This window comes from Zootoca vivipara, chromosome 3 (genome assembly GCF_965207765.1).
Source record: "Zootoca vivipara chromosome 3, rZooViv2.hap1.1, whole genome shotgun sequence".
NCBI classification, from domain to species: Eukaryota; Metazoa; Chordata; class Lepidosauria; order Squamata; family Lacertidae; genus Zootoca; species Zootoca vivipara.
In genome coordinates, this window is record NC_142586.1 from 111,541,505 (window position 1) to 111,559,473 (window position 17,969).

Genomic DNA, 17,969 nt, shown 5'->3' on the forward strand with positions numbered 1-17,969 from the left:
AAAAATCACGAGGCACACCACCATTAGAAAATGTTAAAAAAATTAACTCTGTGCCTATATTGACTATATATAAAGTAATTCTCTTGAATAGGAATCAAATAAACACAAAGAAAGTATTTTATAATTACTTTATTATGAAATAGTAAGTAAACAGAAATATGAAAAATACTTTATTCAGTGTGCAACCTGGGCCTGTTTGGTTGAACACAAAGCTGATATTCTGGCTGGAATCGAAGAAAGACACACACGTAGCTCTTCGTCAACAGCTCTCAGTCTCTCTCTGTATTTAGTTTTTATAGCATCTTTTTTAAATCTTTCGAATTTTTCAATTTTTCCCACGGCACACCAGGCAACATCTCGCGGCACACTAGTGTGCCACGGAACAGTGGTTGAAAAACACTGCAGTAGGCGATGTAAATACTTCTCTCCTGAAGAGTATCTCTAGAAAGATGAGATGAGCCCTGTCCCTCCTGAAAACCCAGTGTAGCATGGTGACTGTGACTCTGAGCCAGACAATTCGCTGTTCAAATGTCACCTCCCTATGGCCAGCCCTCCAGCCAGCAAATCCACAAAATATTCACTGAGTGGTAGTTGCTGGAAATGGAGAGGTGGTTGTTGTCTAAGGTTAATTCATAACAGTAAGACTGGTTTGTGAAGGTCATTAGTCGTTCTTTGAGAGCATGCTTTGCCTGCACATCCATGGCGATTCCTTGCAGTGCCCGCATGCTCAGAATCTGGTCCTCTGCTAGTTTCTGTGTTCAGGGCAACTGCTTCACTTGCCCATAGGTTGGGCTGGCTCTTCTTGTTCCAGGGTAGAATTTTCTGGTGGAGGTGGCAGTACAAGAACTGCTGTAGTGTTGAAAAAGATGATGTTGCAGTTTAGTGGTTAAGAAGTGAGAGCTGAGGCTCCGGAAACACCTGCTTCAAGTCTCACCTTTGGAGGAAGCACCTTTTAAAGGCAGGTGAAAATGCAACTATCACCCCTGAGGAAGACATTGTGTGGAAACACATGGGGCGGTTTGGGGCAGGCTTCCGTTCCTTTTTACTTCACAGCTCACTGGGGGGGGGGGCTTAATCCAGCCACATGCCTTGTCCACGCGCACAGATATCCCTGTTTGCACCATGGCCGTCATAAGACTGGCCTCTATGTTACTGGCTCTTGTATGGATTACTGGGATCATGCACATATAGTTCTTCAGCAAAAGTTCAGCATGAACACTAGGTATTGTTATCATAATGCCTATAAAGGAGGGGGGGACACAGGAGTGTTTACCATGCTTTCTTTTGTTCTTGCAGTAGGAAGTGTAATTTAAAAATAGCCCAAGAGAAACCTTCTTCCTCTTTTTCTCAGCTGCAGATTAGAGAAAGGCAAAGAGTAATAATCGTAAGGATGTGATGAGTAGCAATCATGGATTTGTAGCTTGCTTCAAAGCTGCCTGCTTGCCTTTGTAATGTGGTGGCAGGGAGCTCCCACATGTGAACACCTCTCCGTTTACTCCAGTGGAGGAAGATAGTTCTGCAAGCGTGTCACCTTGCATGGATGATGCATTGTGGTGAATGAGCGAAACCTCAAGGCAAGAGGAAGCTGCGCAAGTTTCCTTGTAGCAGGTACAGCTGCAAGAGGCAGCCGGAATGGACTTGCATGTCCAGCTTAGAGCCAGGAATGGGTGAATCTGCTGGTTTTGGCTTCTCTCCATTTCTCCAAGCTTTAAGTTTAGTGCTCCACATTTCCACATCATTTTGCAATTTTTTTATTTGTCAAAAAGTAGCTGTGAAAGTTCATCAGCGTTCTAGTGCAAATTTCTCCCAATCTATCTGTTTTCCTACACAATGGTGCAATTTTGCAAATCAGTCTATCTGGGTATAATACATTTTTGGTATGTTATTTTCACTAATATAGTTATTTTAATGCACTCTTTCCCCTATAGGGCATATACATTGTTGTACACGTTTCCTTGGTTGGAGAACTGCATTGCAAAATTTGTGAAGCCCATATTTCAAGTAATTGCTGTGTTTCCGTTTACATGCTTTTTCTGTCAACGCTGAATGGCAGCAGTTCTCCAGGGTTTCAGACAAGAAGTATTTCCAGCCCTACTTGAAGATGCATTCAAAGCACCTCCTATATTCCATACCACTGAACTATGGTCCTTTCACCAAGATTAATATGCTGCAAAAAATGCATTTTAAAAGTTTATTTCTGAAATGAACAAAACTCTTCTTTTTTCCAGTGGGGGGAAAATTACAGCCTTGCACAGAGGACTGTAAAATTGACGTGAAAATAGGTGATATGAACTTATTAGAATTAAGATCTGCGGATGATAGGCTAGAATGTATGGACTGCGATGTGAAACAGGACGAGGCAGCTCACCTAGGCCCCTGGACCTCAGCAGATGCCACTGTGACGCAATTGTCCTACAGCCCTGTCCTCACTTCTGGACTGTCGTTGTTTCCACAGTATCTGAAGAGGAGCTGATGGCCATCGAAGAGTACAACCTCAATGTGGTGAGGCTCTGCTTCCAAGCTTTCCTCCCTGACGAACACGGCAACTGCACGCTACCCCTTGCCCCAGTCATCTCCAACCCGATTTATGACAACCGTAAGTGCCTGAGAATCAGATTGCGATTCATCCTCTCTGTCTCTCTTTTTGCTGCTGGGCTCCCTGCCTGATGACCCCTTGGCCCAAGCCATTCTCTCTGGGTTAGGGCTGATCCACACATACATTGCTCAGTATCTCTCATCATTGGGTCAAACACTCAACCATTTCCTCACTCCCCATCTCCTCCAGAAGCCCACTTACCACAATATCCTGTAATTATCCAGCACAGCCCCAGTGGAGAGGGAGGTTGAAAATGAAGAAACACAACCGGGAGGGGGCTGGTGCATTAGGGTGAATGAGGCCCCCTCTCACCAACCTCAGCATGTCTTTGGCCAGTGTCCACTTGTCTGCCTTTTTTCTTTCAGCCAGTTCAGGGATGCCACCGATTGTTAGCATGCATGCTCAATTTGTTTAATCTGCCATGTACCGGACGGAAATCAATAGTTGCAGATATTGGTTTAAAATGGAATAGGCTTATACATGACCAAGACATCTTCAAACAATAGACTAGTGTCAAGCTGTACTCGGTAAATTTCAGATGAGTAGGTTGATATAACCAGTTCTGATGCACATTGTGGTTTAATGGTCAGTGCCGTTTGGATAGACTGAAAGTGTGTGAAGATTCCCTCTTCTCCCTCAGTATCTGTGGATGAAATCACAACTTTTGGCAATACTTCTTTCTGCTACGACTGGATTGGAGATCATCTATCATTTTTTAAATATATAAATACTGTATACTATAACTTTTATTCAATTTTAACATTTATACAGTTGTACGTTGGAAGTCGAACGGAATCCGTCCTGGAAGTCCATTCAGCTTCCAAAAAGTTAGGAAACCAGGGTGTGGCTTCTGATTGGCTGCAGGAAGCTCCTGCAGCCCATTGGAAGCTGCGGAAGCTGCGACGGATGTTCAGGTTCCAAAGAACGTTTGCAAACCGGAACACTTACTTCCGGGTTTGCAGCGTTCGGGAGCCAAAACGTTCGACTGGCAAGGCGTCCGTCAACCAAGGTATGACTGTACACTCTCAATTTATGGAATACAAGAACCAGTAATAAACATTTCTAACTGAGACATCATAATATTGTAACTATTAAGAATCAGGTGTTGACAAAAGGACAACAAAAGAAGAAAGCAAAGAGAGATTGCATGAGATGAAACCTATAAAGAGAACATAATACAGTATTTATTAAGTACATTCATCAGCATTATTTGAGTGGCAGTTGTCTAGTAATAGAAAATTAGATATTCCAGTGAGTCTGGAGCAGGATCTGTCATTGTTTTTCATCCTTATTTTGTCTTCTTTAGAATATCTAATTTAGGTCTGAAATTTCCACCCTTTAGATGTCCATGCATGTGTCACTTGACCTTTAAGATACTTCTGAGGAAACATCTGCAGGGCCATGTCAGATCACTGGGGCTTCTTCCTGATTACAAATATGTAGGGTTAGGAACTGCAGGCTGTTAGGCTGAGTGGTGGTTTAGTCAGTGATGGCAGCTGTCCAGCAGAATGGGTGGGGCAGATGACTGAGCAGTTCACAGCAGGTGGACCCAGAGTCAACCCACAAGGTAGGTGTCATGGTTGCCATCCATAGGATTAACACAAAAAGTGCAAGCCTTATTGAAGCAATTGGTTTCCATACATATTTCCTTGGAATTTGCTGCAAAGATGTCTTTGATTTTGAGGGTGGGATTCAGTTCCAAACTGGGAGTCATGTTGTGCAATTAAAGTGAATTGGGCACTTTTGTGCAACAAACTAGTAATAATTATAATTATGATAAACTTTTTTGCAGCAAGGAAGATAATGGGAAAACACACTGAAAAGTATGGGATGACGATTGCTTCACATAACATCATCTAACTTCCCCACACATCAATCAGAAAGAGTGCTCTATAAATAGCAAATGTTGTATAACCTCTGCACAAATGTTATTCAAGCAAATCGTGTTGGATGCTCAATAAACAGGTGATCTGGAAGTGACCTGTGACTTTACATGGCTTGCTAACAGGGACATTTGGTGAATATGCATTTGGCCTGTTTGCAAACAGCCCTGACTCTGTTGCTCCACAGAAGTGTTACGTTTTCCCTCCCAATTGTATTTCAGCACAGTACCATGGCAGAGTCTTGTGGCAGATAGTTGCTCACCGAACAACACACTTGCCTGCAGAACTTCCTTTCCCACCCCTCTATTTTTAAGCATGAGTTACCGTAAACATCCTCACCGGCTCTCCTTCTCTCCTCTAATCATTGTTTCCTTTTTTTCTGCTTAGGGGCTCCGAATTCAGCAGAACTGAGAATCTGTCGTGTGAACAAAAATTGCGGAAGTGTGAAAGGAGGAGACGAAATCTTCCTACTGTGCGACAAAGTTCAGAAAGGTAACTGGTTTCCTCCAGACTTCCTCCTGTGTCTGCAGAGAAAGGGGAATGTGCATTCTTACAGTCCGTAAATTGGGTATTCTGGGGCCAGGCAGGCTAGGATCCAGAGTCAGGCATGAAACAACAGGCAAACTGCTGGAAAAGGTTGTTGGACAGCCTCAGTGTGTTCTCCTGATCAGCATCTGACCTGAGATCTTCTTTCGGAGGCTCAGAGGAAGAAGAAATGTGCTTGGAATCACCTGATCTTCTTGGAATCACCTGATCTTGCTTGGAATCACCTGATCTTCAGGGCAGCTTCCAACATGACAGCTTCCCTTTACAGATCAGCAATAACAGTTTTAGGGTTCGGCATACAGGGTCAGCAGGTGATTCAGGGCTGGCAAAAGAATGTCTTTTCCACACCTTGCATCATTAATTTATTAAATTTGCTGCTGCACATGGTTGGCTGCTGTCTTAGATGCCTTTCAAAGAGGAATAGACAAATTCACGAAGGAGAGGGCTAATCAACATCTGTTGGCCATGATTTCATTTCATTTCACTTTTAATTAGTATACCGCCTTTCTATGTTGCTATACAGAAGGCGATGGACAAGCCGAAGAAACAACAAAATAGACAACAAAGACCACACACATTGTTGTTGTTGTTTAGTCGTTTAGTTGTGTCCGACTCTTCATGACCCCTTGGACCATAGCACGCCAGGCACTCCTGTCTTCCACTGCCTCCCGGAGTTTGGTCACACTCATGTTCGTAGCTTCGAGAACACTGTCCAACCATCTTGTCCTCTGTTGTCCCCTTCTCCTAGTGCCCTCCATCTTTCCCAGCATCAGGGTCTTTTCCAGGGAGTCTTCTCTTCTCATGAGGTGGCCAAAGTATTGGAGCCTCAGCTTCAGGATCGGCCCTTCCAGTGAGCACTCAGGGCTGATTTCCTTCAGAATGGATAGGTTTGATCTTCTTGCAGTCCATGGGACTCTCAAGAGTCTCCTCCAGCACCATAATTCAAAAGCATCAATTCAGTACAGATAAGTCACAATAACTTCAAAATAAACAACTTATATCAAATAAAGCAATATTCAGCAATCCATTAGAATATAATAGTAAATCAGTAAAATTAAATATCAGTAAATAATAATTAAGCAGCTTACACTTACCAGTTACAATAAAGAATTACTAAACTATTATCAATAAAAAAATAATGGCACAACACAATGCGTAAAATACCAGAAAACAAAACCATGTAAAAGGATCAAAGTGAGAAACAAGGACACACAACTTATAAAATCTTTTTTAAAAAAATATCCCTCTTCTCTCTTCCCAGCTGCTTCTGCTCTTCTCAGAGTCATGGCCTGGGAAAGGCTTCTAGGGCTGGAAGGTGGGGCAAGGCAGGTGGGAAAAGCCATTGCCTGGTGGCCACAAGATGATGGCTAAGTGGAACCTTGATGGGCAGTACCCCAGATACAAGGGCCATTGCCTTCACTCCTTCCTTACGGTTGGCATCCTAGAGGCATCTGGTTGGCCACTGTGTGAAGAAGGATGCTGAGCTTAGTGGACCTTTTGACCTGAGCCTGCAAAAGGCTCCTCTCCTTTGCTTACCTAATCATTCAAAACTGATAATAGTGTGATGCCACGAATTGAGTTTGGGTTTAGGCATGGGGGGTCCCTGCTCCATCACAGAGCTCTCTGGACAGCCTCAAGCAAAGCCAATTTCACGTGACCTAAGTTAACCTCATAGGGTTGCCATAAGATAAACGGCAAGAGCAGAAAGCAGAACTTGGGTGGCGCTGCTAAGAAGTGCTTGGCTCTCTTCTTCTTCTTTAAATCGTTGCACTAACTCCAACGCTTTGTTGTTTTTCTGGCAACCAGATGACATCGAGGTCAGATTTGTCATGAACGAATGGGAAGCCAAGGGGATTTTCTCACAAGCCGACGTGCATCGGCAAGTCGCCATTGTCTTTAGGACGCCTCCCTTTTACAAAGACATCGGTGAGCCCGTGACTGTGAAGATGCAGTTGCGCAGGCCTTCGGATCAAGAGGTCAGCGACCCCATGGACTTCAGATACCTGCCAGAGGAGAAAGGTACTGCACCAGCTGGAAGAAGCAAGCCCCCTTGGGGTTAATAGCAGAGCTTTCTGAACTTTTCATGCTGGTGAACACACTTTTTAGACATGAATCATTTCGCAGCACAATAATTCAGTTTTTCTAGCAAACCAGAGGTTAAACGAAGCCCTTTCCAGTCACTTGAGGAGCGTTCGCACGACACACTGACACACTGCAGCCGACACACTAACGTTTCACAACACACAGTTTGGAAAGCTCTGTGTTAATGAAATACATGGTGGGAGGTAAGTTCTGCTCCCAAAGTCAACGTTCTCACCATCCTATACTTCATGGGGGGCAACTGGCCAAGGAGCCTTCTGTATTCACGATTGTATCAGCATGTTTCGGAACCCTAATTTTCCAGGATTTTAAGACGTGCGGGGACCCGAAGCTCTCCGATTCAGTCACCCTCCCTGAGTTGTAGAACAACGAGAAGGTTGATGGGGTAGTGGAAGTAGCAAGCCATTATGTATGTCCTCACCTGACCTTCATGTACTTAGACAGTGTAAAATGTGCAAGTCTGAAGAGGACTCATCTCGCGCACATTGGATAACTAATACAGTGGTGCCTCGCTAGACGAATTTAATTCGTTCCACGGGTCTTTTCTTATAACGATAAATTCGTCTAGCGAATCCCATAGGAATGCATTGAAATTTTTTTGAAATTTTTTTGCCCATAGGAACGCATTAATTGAATTTCAATGCATTCCTATGGGAAACTGCGATTGGCTAGACAAATTTTTCATAAAACGAATTCGTCTAGCGAGGCAACCTCCACTAGAAAAAACCTTTCGTTAAGCGGAAATTTCGTTAAGCAGGGCATTCGTTAAGCGAGGCACCACTGTACAGGATTTGCTAGTGCTGCTGAATCAAATCTCGGAAGAAATTGCACAGGAACCAGATTGGTCACTGAGCTTACAATAACCTATTTTCAGAACCACTTCCTCTTCCGTTTCCACTACAGTGTTGCCGCCACCAGTGAGATATTTTTAAGACTGAAGTCAAAGACTACTTAACTTTTAATGCTGGGCAGCTTCCTCTTCTGCCCTAATAAAAAGTTACTATCTCAAAGGAGGAGGAGCCACAGCCTTTAAAACTCAACACATGAAAGTCCTTTCGGAACAGAGCCTTGTATTTAGTCTTGCAGGAATGTTCTGACCCCTGCCCTCCCACCGCTGCCGGGTTAAGTGTAAATAGGGCAGGAAGGAGTGGTAGAACACCTGCTTGGCACGAAGAAGGTCCCAGGTTCAATCCCTAACATCTCCAGCTTATATATAGGGGGGCGGGGTCAAGCAGCAATTGATGGGAAAGTAATACTGTATGCCTAGGACTCTGCTGGTCAAGTTAGTGGCCTGGAAGACCAAATAGCCCAATTCTCCCATATAAGACTATTTCCTATATTCCACTAAATATATATTTGAACAGAACTCAAAACTGGGCCTCTCTTCCTCTGGAAACATTGCTAACTGCAATTCAATTTTCTCCTCCACTCTTAGATCCTTATGGTCATAAGGCAAAAAAACAGAGATCACCAATTGCTTTGCAGAAGCTAATGCAAGACTGTGGTAAGGATACTCTCCCCCCCCCTTCCAGGGATGCGGGTGGTGCTGTGGTCTAAACCAGCAAAACTCTTGGGCTTGCTGATCAGAAGGCCGGCAGTTCGAATCCCAGCAATGGGGTGAGCTCCTGTTGCTCTGTCCCAGCTCCTGCCAACCTAGCCATTCGAAAGCACGCCAGTGCAAGTAGATGAATAGGTACGCTGTGGTGGGAAGGTAAATGGCGTTTCCGTGCATTCTGGCTTCCGTCACGGTGTCCCGTTGCACCAGAAGCAGTTTAGTCATGCTGGCTACATGACCCGGCAAACTGTTTGTGGACAAACGCCGGCTCCCTCAGCCTGAAACCGGAGATGAGCGTTGCACCCCGTAGTCGAATTTGACTGGACTTAACTGTCCAGAGGTCCTTTTCACCTTTCCCCCCTCCAATTCCCCCTGTTTTGATGTTCTCTAAATGGTTTTTTAGGCTTCTATCACAAGATGCTTATCATTTTGATGGATGGGTTGTGTTGGGAGGGAGGCCCTGTGCACCCCAAATACCTCTGTGGCATCGCATCACATCACTTCCCACCCCCCACCCCCCAATTAGGGTCCCTGCCAGTGAGAGTCAGGCCACATGGACAATACCACGGGCGAAGGGGGACAGGTTTTGCCCTCCGCGCAAACAAGTACCTCTAGGTGTTATGTCTTGATTTTCATACAGAGGAATAAATGCCACTCACTCACTTCTGTAGAGGGATGCAGAAAGGTGCCAGACAGTCATCAACAATTATTATTACAGTGGAACCTCGGTTTATGAATTTTCGGTTTATGAACGCCACGGACCCATCTGGAACGGATTAATTCATTTTCCATTACTTTCAATGGGAAAGTTCGCTTCAGTTTATGAACGCTTCAGTTTATGAACAGACTTCCGGAACCAATTACACCCATGCTTCAGTTAATGAACATTTCAGTTTAAGTACTCCGTGGACCCGTCTGGAACGGATTAATCCACTTTCCATTACTTTCAATGGGAAAGTTTGCTTCAGTTTATGAACGCTTGTTTAAGTACTCCGCGGACTGTCTGGAACGGATTAATCCACTTTCCATTACTTTCAATGGGAAAGTTCACTTCAGTTTATGAACGCTTCAGTTTAAGTACTCCGCGGACTGTCTGGAACGGATTAATCCACTTTCCATTACTTTCAATGGGAAAGTTCGCTTCAGTTTATGAACGCTTCAATTTATGAACAGACTTCCGGAACCAATTGTGTTCATAAACCGAGGTACCACTGTATTATTATTATTATAATTATTATTATTATTATTATTATTATTATTATTATTATTATTATTTTATTTACATTTGCTACTTGCTTTCTGCAGAAGAAAAGTCCCAAAACGACTCAACTAAATGAAATACAAACAGATGCATGTTTGGCTTTTACTTTATTTTAACCAAGAATGATCAGCGGAGAGTTCCTAAAACGATTGTCCAAAAAACACAGTGGATGGATAAGGCCGGGCCCCACCCCGCTAAAAGATTAGCACCACAATGGAGCCTAACTTAACTACCAAAGGCCTGGGTAAATAGAATACCTTGGCCTGGTGCCTAAAAACTGACACAGGTGGTGCCAGGTGTCCTTCCTTGGGGAGATTATTCCAGAAATGGGGACCCACCACTGAAAAGGCCTGTTATTGTGCAGCCAACCCCTTTAACGCCCTCGGTATGAAGCACACAGAGAAGGGCCTCTGATGAAGTCTACTTTTGCCCTCAAGACCCCCTTCTTAAATGTCTTCCACCTTGCATCTGTTTTTGGCAGCGCTCACCACCTAAGATTATTGATATATGATCTTTTTTCTTCTTCTTCAAGAAAATGCACAAGCTAACCACCTTTTCCCCCTGGCAGGTCCATACGAGAGGTCCAAACCTTCTGTGTTCCAGAATACTGCTGGTGAAGCAAAGATAATTAAGAAAGGTTGGTTCTGCTTAAACCATTTTCTTCCTTTGTCTCTCTTCTTTCCCATATCTGTTTTTATTTAATTTGTTTTCTAAATTCGCATGCCGCCCTTCACTCGTAGATCTGAGGGTGGCTCACAACATAATCTCTACCCTGACCATGAACATTGTGTGGGGATATAGTAGATCGCAATAGGGGCACCTGCCGCACTATGCCTCTCCCAGTGAGGAGGTCCTGTACAGCATTAATCCCCCCCTTCTCTTCCTATATATGGGCAGTGACATCATCTTGAGCAGGCAGCAAGAATGCATTGCGATTCCATTATGGATTAAGTTCCGCCGTTGAGTTCAGGGGAATTCTGGGAGCATCACTGGAATAATGGGACAACCCAAGCTATATATGAACTGAAATAATGATGATGATGATAGTAGTAGTAATAATAATAATAAATTTATTATTTGTACCCCGCCCATCCAGCTGGGTTTCCCAAGCCACTCTGGGCGGCTTCCAACAAAGATTAAAATACATTAAAACGTCACACATTAAAAACTTCCCGAAACAGGGCTGCCTTCAGATATTTTCTAAATGTCAGGTAGTTGTTTATCTCTTTGACATCTGATGGGAGGGCATTCCACAGGGCGGGCACCACTACCGAGAAGGCCCTCTGCCTGGTTCCCTGTAACTTGGCTTCTCGCAGTGAGGGAACGGCCAGAAGGCCCTCGGCACTGGACCTCAGTGTTGAACGATGGGGGTGGAGACGCTCCTTCAGGTATACTGGGCCGAGGCCGTTTAGGGCTTTAAAGGTCAGCACCAACACTTTGAATTGTGCTCGGAAACATACAGTACTAGGAGCCAATGTAGGTCTTTCAGGACTGGTGTTATATGGTTTCGGCGGCTGCTCCCAGTCACCAGTCTAGTTGCCACATTCTGGATTAGTAGTAGTTTCTGGGTCACCTTCAAAGGTAGCCCCACATAGAGTGCATTGCAGTAGTCCAAGCAGGAGATAACTAGAGCATGCACCACTCTGGCAAGACAGTCCACGGGCAGGTAGGGTCTCAGCTTGCGTACCAGATGGAGCTGGTAGATAGCTGCCCTGGATACAGAACTGACCTGCGCCTCCATGGACAGCTGTGGGTCCAAAATGACTCCCAGGCTGATCACCTGGTCCTTCAGGGGCACAGCTACCCCATTCAGGACCAGGGAGTCCTCCACACCAGCCCGCCCCCTGTCCCCCATGAACAGTACTTCTGTCTTGTCAGGATTCAAATGGATAAGGGGGCACCAGCTCTCCTGAGCAAAGGGCTGGGGGTTCACAGGACAATGCAGGTGGGCGAGGAGAGAAAAGAGAAGTTGAAGAGCAGAAGTCCATTCCACGTGCCAACAAACACTATTGAATTCAAGAATCGCTGTCTATGGTTATACATGACTTGCACTATCTAACCTGTGTTGATTCTTTCTCACAGAACTGAATATGTATCACTCTCCAGGGGATGTCCTCCTCCCACCGCAGAGAACACATGCGCAGACCTTTCCAGTGCAGTCCTATTATTCCCCTCCGATGAGCAACCACAGTTCCAATGGATGCCCTGACCCATCTCTGCAGATGGCAGGGCCCGCTAAGCAGGACGGAGCTCCTCTGCCATGCTGGCGTTCCTCCAGTTCATCTCTCAGCTCTTTCCTGCAGCAAGGCAACTTTTCAGGAGAAGCGTCGCACACCAGCATGCAGAACAGTGGTTCTCCGTCACTGGGACAGGAAAGCAGCCTGCACTGGGCCAATGAAAAGGATGGGAACCTCTACCGAGCGTTCTTTGGAGCCATGAATGGCCAGGCGTCATCGGCATCAGCATCAGCACCATCCATGTATCAGCAAGACATGTTGAGTGTGCCCAGCAGTGCCGGCAGCCAGCCTCTTCGCCCTGTAAATGTTGCAACGCCCAACGGAAATGGCATGGAGATGGATGATGCCCGCTGCTCAAGCGTAATGATGGAGAAGGCATCCTTCACCCAAGTTTTGAATCCAAGTGATCACAGGAGGCAAGTCCAGCCAGCGTCGCATCCTGGCATGTCAGTAGCAGTTTCAAGTAGCTCATCTTCGAGTTCCATCTCCAGCGCCTTTGAGACGATGCCCTTCACTTACCTGGATAGCCTCAATGAATCAAGACCTCCTAGCAACCTTGCCGTGCAGAATCCAATGAATTTATCCAATAACCAGTACTTTCCATACAGCACCCAAGACGAAGAGTTGCTTAGCTCTTTTGGAGGCAATTTTGATGCCATTATTTGAAGCTCTGAATAGCGATTAGGTCAAGTTGTTGCTCCAGTAGACAGGCAATGGTTTCTTTCAACAGGATAATTAGATTTTACATGACTTTTGCGGGAAAGTAATATTCCTTTTCAATGTACTAGTATATGCTGGAATTTAAACAACGTAGAAATTGGAGTTCTTGGTGCAATCAGGAAATCAAATGAAAAGGTTCCAAGAACTCGGGCCAGGAAGGAGATTAATTGTGAATTCTTCAAACTGTTTTATGCTTAAGGTAATGAGACAAATTCATGGTCAAGCACAGTTGGTACACTTTGACCATGAAACTATAGCTGATGAAGAATAAACGAAAAAGGGCCTTGTCCTGGATTTGAAAACCATTTCAACTGGAATTTGTCTCATTACCTTAAGCATAAAACAGTTTGAAGAATTCACAATTAATCTCCTTCCTGGCCCGAGTTCTTGGAATTCAAACAATGCCACGGCAATTTTAGGATTAGTGATGGAGGGGCAATCAGGTGAGGTTTGATAGGTTTTTTTTGTTTTTTTACTTTGCTTTGTACAAAGCACTCTGTGGTTATCTTCTTCTGCTGCTGAAAAAAGTTGATTGAGAGGGTTTATTTAATTTTTTTAAATTATATTTTGGTGCATTTTTTGTAGCCAGACTCTTGGTTAAACCATGTTCAGCTGAACCAATGAGTTTTGCACCTCCCAACCCCCTTTTTTGTATTCTGGCCTTGACGGGTCTTATCCAGGGGTGCTGTAGAGGGCACAGTCACATTGTTGGTTGACTGGGCACTGATGTATTACGTTTTCCAGAAATTCTTTGAAAAAAGATTTTATTTTATGTTTTTAAAAAAAGCTTTAATGCAACATTGACTATGCCAGTGTTGGTAGCTTCACAAGTGGAGATCAAACTGCACTATTTTTGTTTCATTTGTTCAGAGAATAGTTGAGTACAGTGGTACCTCGGGTTACAAACGCTTCAGGTTACAAATGCTTTGGGTTACAGACTCGGCTAACCCAGAAATAGTTCCTCAGGTTAAGAACTTTGCTTCAGGATGAGAACGGAAATTGTGCTCTGGCATCGCGGCAGCAGCAGGAGGCCCCATTAGCTAAAGTGGTGCTTCAGGTTAAGAACAGTTTCAGGTTAAGAATTGGACCTCCAGAACGAATTAAGTTCTTAACCAGAGGTACCATTGGCCTTTGCCCAATGCCTCCCATAGCCAGTGGCCAGCCTGTAGCCTGGGTCTTCTACCCTTAAGTCCTCCCTTGATGCTGTCTTTGGGAGGCGGCGGCCCTTGCCACATCATGCCCCCTTCTCTGTCTTCAGATTGCAATTGCGCAGGGCCTAGCTCAGTGGTAGATCACCTGCCAAGTTCAGCCCTAGGTGTCTCCAGATAGGGCTGGGGAACACTCCCAGGCTGAAACCAGAGCTACTGTGCAGGCCATGAAAAGCAAGATGGGCCATTGGTCTGAAGGCCACTTCGTGTGATCCTATGGCTCCCAATTCAGCTCTAGTCGCACACAACTATAGACACCAAAGAGGGATGAAGCACACACACCCCAACAAAGATGCAGCTAAAACAATCTGCATGCAGGTGTGAGTTTCCACCTGTATCAGCTTGGTTTGAAGAGGCCTTCCGTGCTCAGATCTCCCTTGCTGAATTTGGGCGGCACCCTTTGGCCTACACACAAGCAGCTGAACGATGCTCCTGTGTACTGACATTTGAGGGGGAAACAGCCAAGCTCTGCCTTGTTTCTCTTTTGTGGGATAGGAAATGCAATGCTTTCATTTGTTGGTTACCTTTTAAGAAGGAACATTTGACATTGTGGCATCTCCTTCCTTTCCCCCTCTCTTTTTAATGCAACTTGGACCTGTGTGTTTTCTGAAAAAAGAGGGGCGTGAGTTTCATTTTGTGGAAAAACTAGTGCGCTGAAATGATGCAGAGTTGTTTTTCAGACGAGAAGCATGCCATTTGAAAATCTTGTTTCCACAACCCTTTCGAACGTTACTGCTGAAATCAACGTCTTCTTGACTTGCTGCCCATATGGTCTCTTCATTCAAATGCCATTGTGTTGGCAAAGGTACTTTGACTAAGCTCTCCAAGGTGTGGATTCATCTCTGGCCCAATAGCCACTAAGCCACTGGAATAGAGAAACCTAGGGCTGTTAGATGTGCTAGCCATGTCACTCTGCCATATAACTGGAATCTCATCAACTGCAGCCAGTGCTAGGGTACTTCTGCCTTATGGGTTCGGCCACTTTATCCCATACGCACTGGTGGTTTCTTCCATCGTCAATCACCGGATAAGCAGGTTTTACAAAAGGAAGGACTCCCATTTGGTAAGAATTGCAGGAAACTGAACTTTCGAATACTCTCGATTCCTAGCCTTTTTCAAGGCAGGGTAATGTGCTTTTACCATGTAAGGGCTGTTAACTAATATTGCAATCTTATTGGGGCTGAACATTTAGGCTGCGCTCCTCTGCACACTTAGTTTGGAGCAAGCCACTTTTAATTCACTGGGATGTCCTTAAAAATAGGCATGCATAGGATTTCGGAGTTAACTTGGTTAATCAATTGACCAGGATTTGCTTAATTAGCTGACGACCCTACATGTAACCACGTGACTATTGAAAGAAATTGGTCACTCTTTGTGTGAACTGTCTCTGACTCAAAATAGTTACCCTTAATTTACTCAATATTACCTCTGCAGGTTTCTTTTCAGCTCCCCGCTATTCTTGAGATTGACATTGAGCACTGATATGTTTGTTTGTTTGCATTTAGGCAAATCTACATTTAGATGATAGTAATGACTGTGTCATTGTGAATTCTTTTTTGAAAAAAAATAATTATCAAAAGATGCCTATGAAACGTGTTATATATATATATATTTGAAACTTCCAGAATTCTCACATTGAGGAGACCACTCTTGCCACAGATACAAGGAGGCTGTTCTTGTTGCTTTTCCTTTTTCGTTTCTGATTGGTTTCTAAATGAGTATAGACAGTATTCAAAAAATACGGTGACGAAAAACTTTTAACACGCCCTTTGGGTTTACCTTGCACTGTGAAAAGGTTTTGTTTTTTCTTTCCTTGTGAATAGATTGTAAGGGTGGAGGGATGTTTGTTTGATCCTGAATTTCTTAGGATATTATACCCCCTCCCCCATTTTTAGTGGGGGCTTCTAAAGCAGGTAAAGTATTAGTAAAACCTCTGAGGGTTGGGTTTTTTTATGATCAAGTGGTTTATAAATTTTATGATGTCAATATAATAAATTCTATTTTTGTAATACTCAAAAGTATGAAATGGGAGGGGGACTTCTAGCCTGTAGCAATATTTGGCGCAAGAATTTCTGGCAGCTCAATGAACATGTCAACATGAAAAAGTTTTATGTAGTTCGAAACTTAAAAGTTCTCAGGTTCTAACTTGCTGTTACTGTGGTATGACATTTTTATTTTGCATTTTCTTAACTGGTTGTGTGTGCGTAAATAAACCTTTTTGGGGGGCAAAACGTGTTCAAATGTACATGGCCACCGTCGTCATTCACCCTACTGCATTGTTCTTTCTAAATACACAGTGAGTGTAAGATTTAAAAAATCATGGATTCATATAATCAAATTAAAAGCATAAGATAAGAATCAAATAATGTCACAAATTCATAAAACAATTGTGGGCTGGCAGGAGCCACCAATGGGGAGAGATGCCCCGTTGTTCTCGGGTTCTGGTTGGCCACTGTGAGAACAGGAAGTTGGGCTAGATGGGGTTTTGGCTTGATCCAGTAGGGCTCTTCTTGGTCCTGGCCAGGTGAAATGGTGAACCCAACTGAGACTGGGCAGCTGGAGAAGGCAAGGCAAGTAGAGGCTGCTAGCCTTTCTTCTTGGTCCGATTATTGCTCACTCGCTTGGGTGAGAGCAGGTGAGGTACACGGCTAGGGGGTTGGCAAGAGGGTCCATTCCTGCGAATTGGGCTTGAGCAGATGCTCAGCAGTGTCGATCCGATGTGCGCCAATCCAAAATTCACAATCTGCTTGAGCACCACTCACGGAGACGCTGCAGCCCAACTGATGTCCGAAGCTAGGCACTTGCATCAGATAACAGCTCTGCAGTGACATCTCCAGGCCTCTTGATCTGACGCAATCTACAGCCAACCATGCAATGACATGACCTGCAGTCTAACTCTGGGATTGCTTTACTGGCAAAGATGAGGTGTTGTTCAGAGTTGACCCTACCATTCGGCAAAGCAAGGGAGGTGCTTCAGGCAGCAAGCGGGCAGCAGGGGCAGTTCCTCCTGAGCCCCTTGATCATCTTTCCGTGCCAGAGCTAGGGATGGGTGAAACTGTCAGTTTGGGTTTCTTTGTTCCTGATTTTTACCAACGTCTTAAGTTCAGCTCTCTACATTTCTGCATCATAGCACTGTAGAGCTGGAAAGAGCCCAAGGGTGTTCTAGTCCAACCCCCTGCAATGTAGGAATCTCAACTAAAGCATCCTGGACAGATGGCCATCCAACTTCTGCTTATAAACCTCCAAGGAAGGAGAGTCCACCACCTCCCGAGGGAGTCCGTTCCACTGTTGAACAGCTCTGTTAGAAAGGTCTTGCTGATGTTTAGTCAGAATCTCCTTTCTTGTAAGTTGAAGACATTGGTTTCTGGAGCAAGAGAAAGCAAGCTTGCTCCATCTTCCCTCTCGGCAGCCCGGGAGTGCTGCCAGTCAGTGTAGGCAATACTAAGTAGATAGATTCTCATGTAAGGCAGATCCCAATGTTCCTTTTTCCTATGTGGAACGAAGAGGAGCCTTTCATCATGTGAGAACTGTTGCCCAACACACTTATTTCGGCCATTTGGAAGCCAGCGATGCTGCCATTTTGCTTTGGTGTGAGGAAATATTTAAGAGAGCAGCTTGTCCAACATTGGAAAGATTTGTTCTTGGGATAGTTTCAGAAGACAAAATGGCTCTTCATGGGAGGAGAAACCATTTCAGATGTCAACCGAAGGTCCACATTCGGCTTACTGCCACATTGCCCAAAATTTGAGCGAAACTGATACTTCATTGGTGTTTATGAAACACCAAGTGTGGGGCAGAAATGATGAGTTCTGCCAGAGGCATCCATCCGAGAGGCAAAGTGATCCTTACCCACAGACCAGAAA

The 17,969-nt window shown here is 44.5% G+C and overlaps 1 protein-coding gene across 2 annotated transcripts in view; it reads left to right on the top strand.

The window, feature by feature from the left end:
* REL (REL proto-oncogene, NF-kB subunit) overlaps positions 1-13,692 on the top strand; it is a 48,848-nt gene extending 35,156 nt beyond the window's left edge. Inside the window, exons 5-10 of one of the 2 annotated variants that reach the window (XM_035110913.3) lie at positions 2,456-2,596; positions 4,867-4,971; positions 6,832-7,044; positions 8,561-8,629; positions 10,510-10,578; positions 12,024-13,692. In XM_035110913.3, coding sequence (XP_034966804.3) covers positions 2,456-2,596; positions 4,867-4,971; positions 6,832-7,044; positions 8,561-8,629; positions 10,510-10,578; positions 12,024-12,844 — 1,418 coding nt within the window. In that variant the 3' untranslated portion in view covers positions 12,845-13,692. The remainder of the gene's footprint in view (positions 1-2,455; positions 2,597-4,866; positions 4,972-6,831; positions 7,045-8,560; positions 8,630-10,509; positions 10,579-12,023) is intronic. The other variant, XM_035110914.3, reaches the window with a different exon arrangement.
* Positions 13,693-17,969: the final 4,277 nt, after the last annotated feature.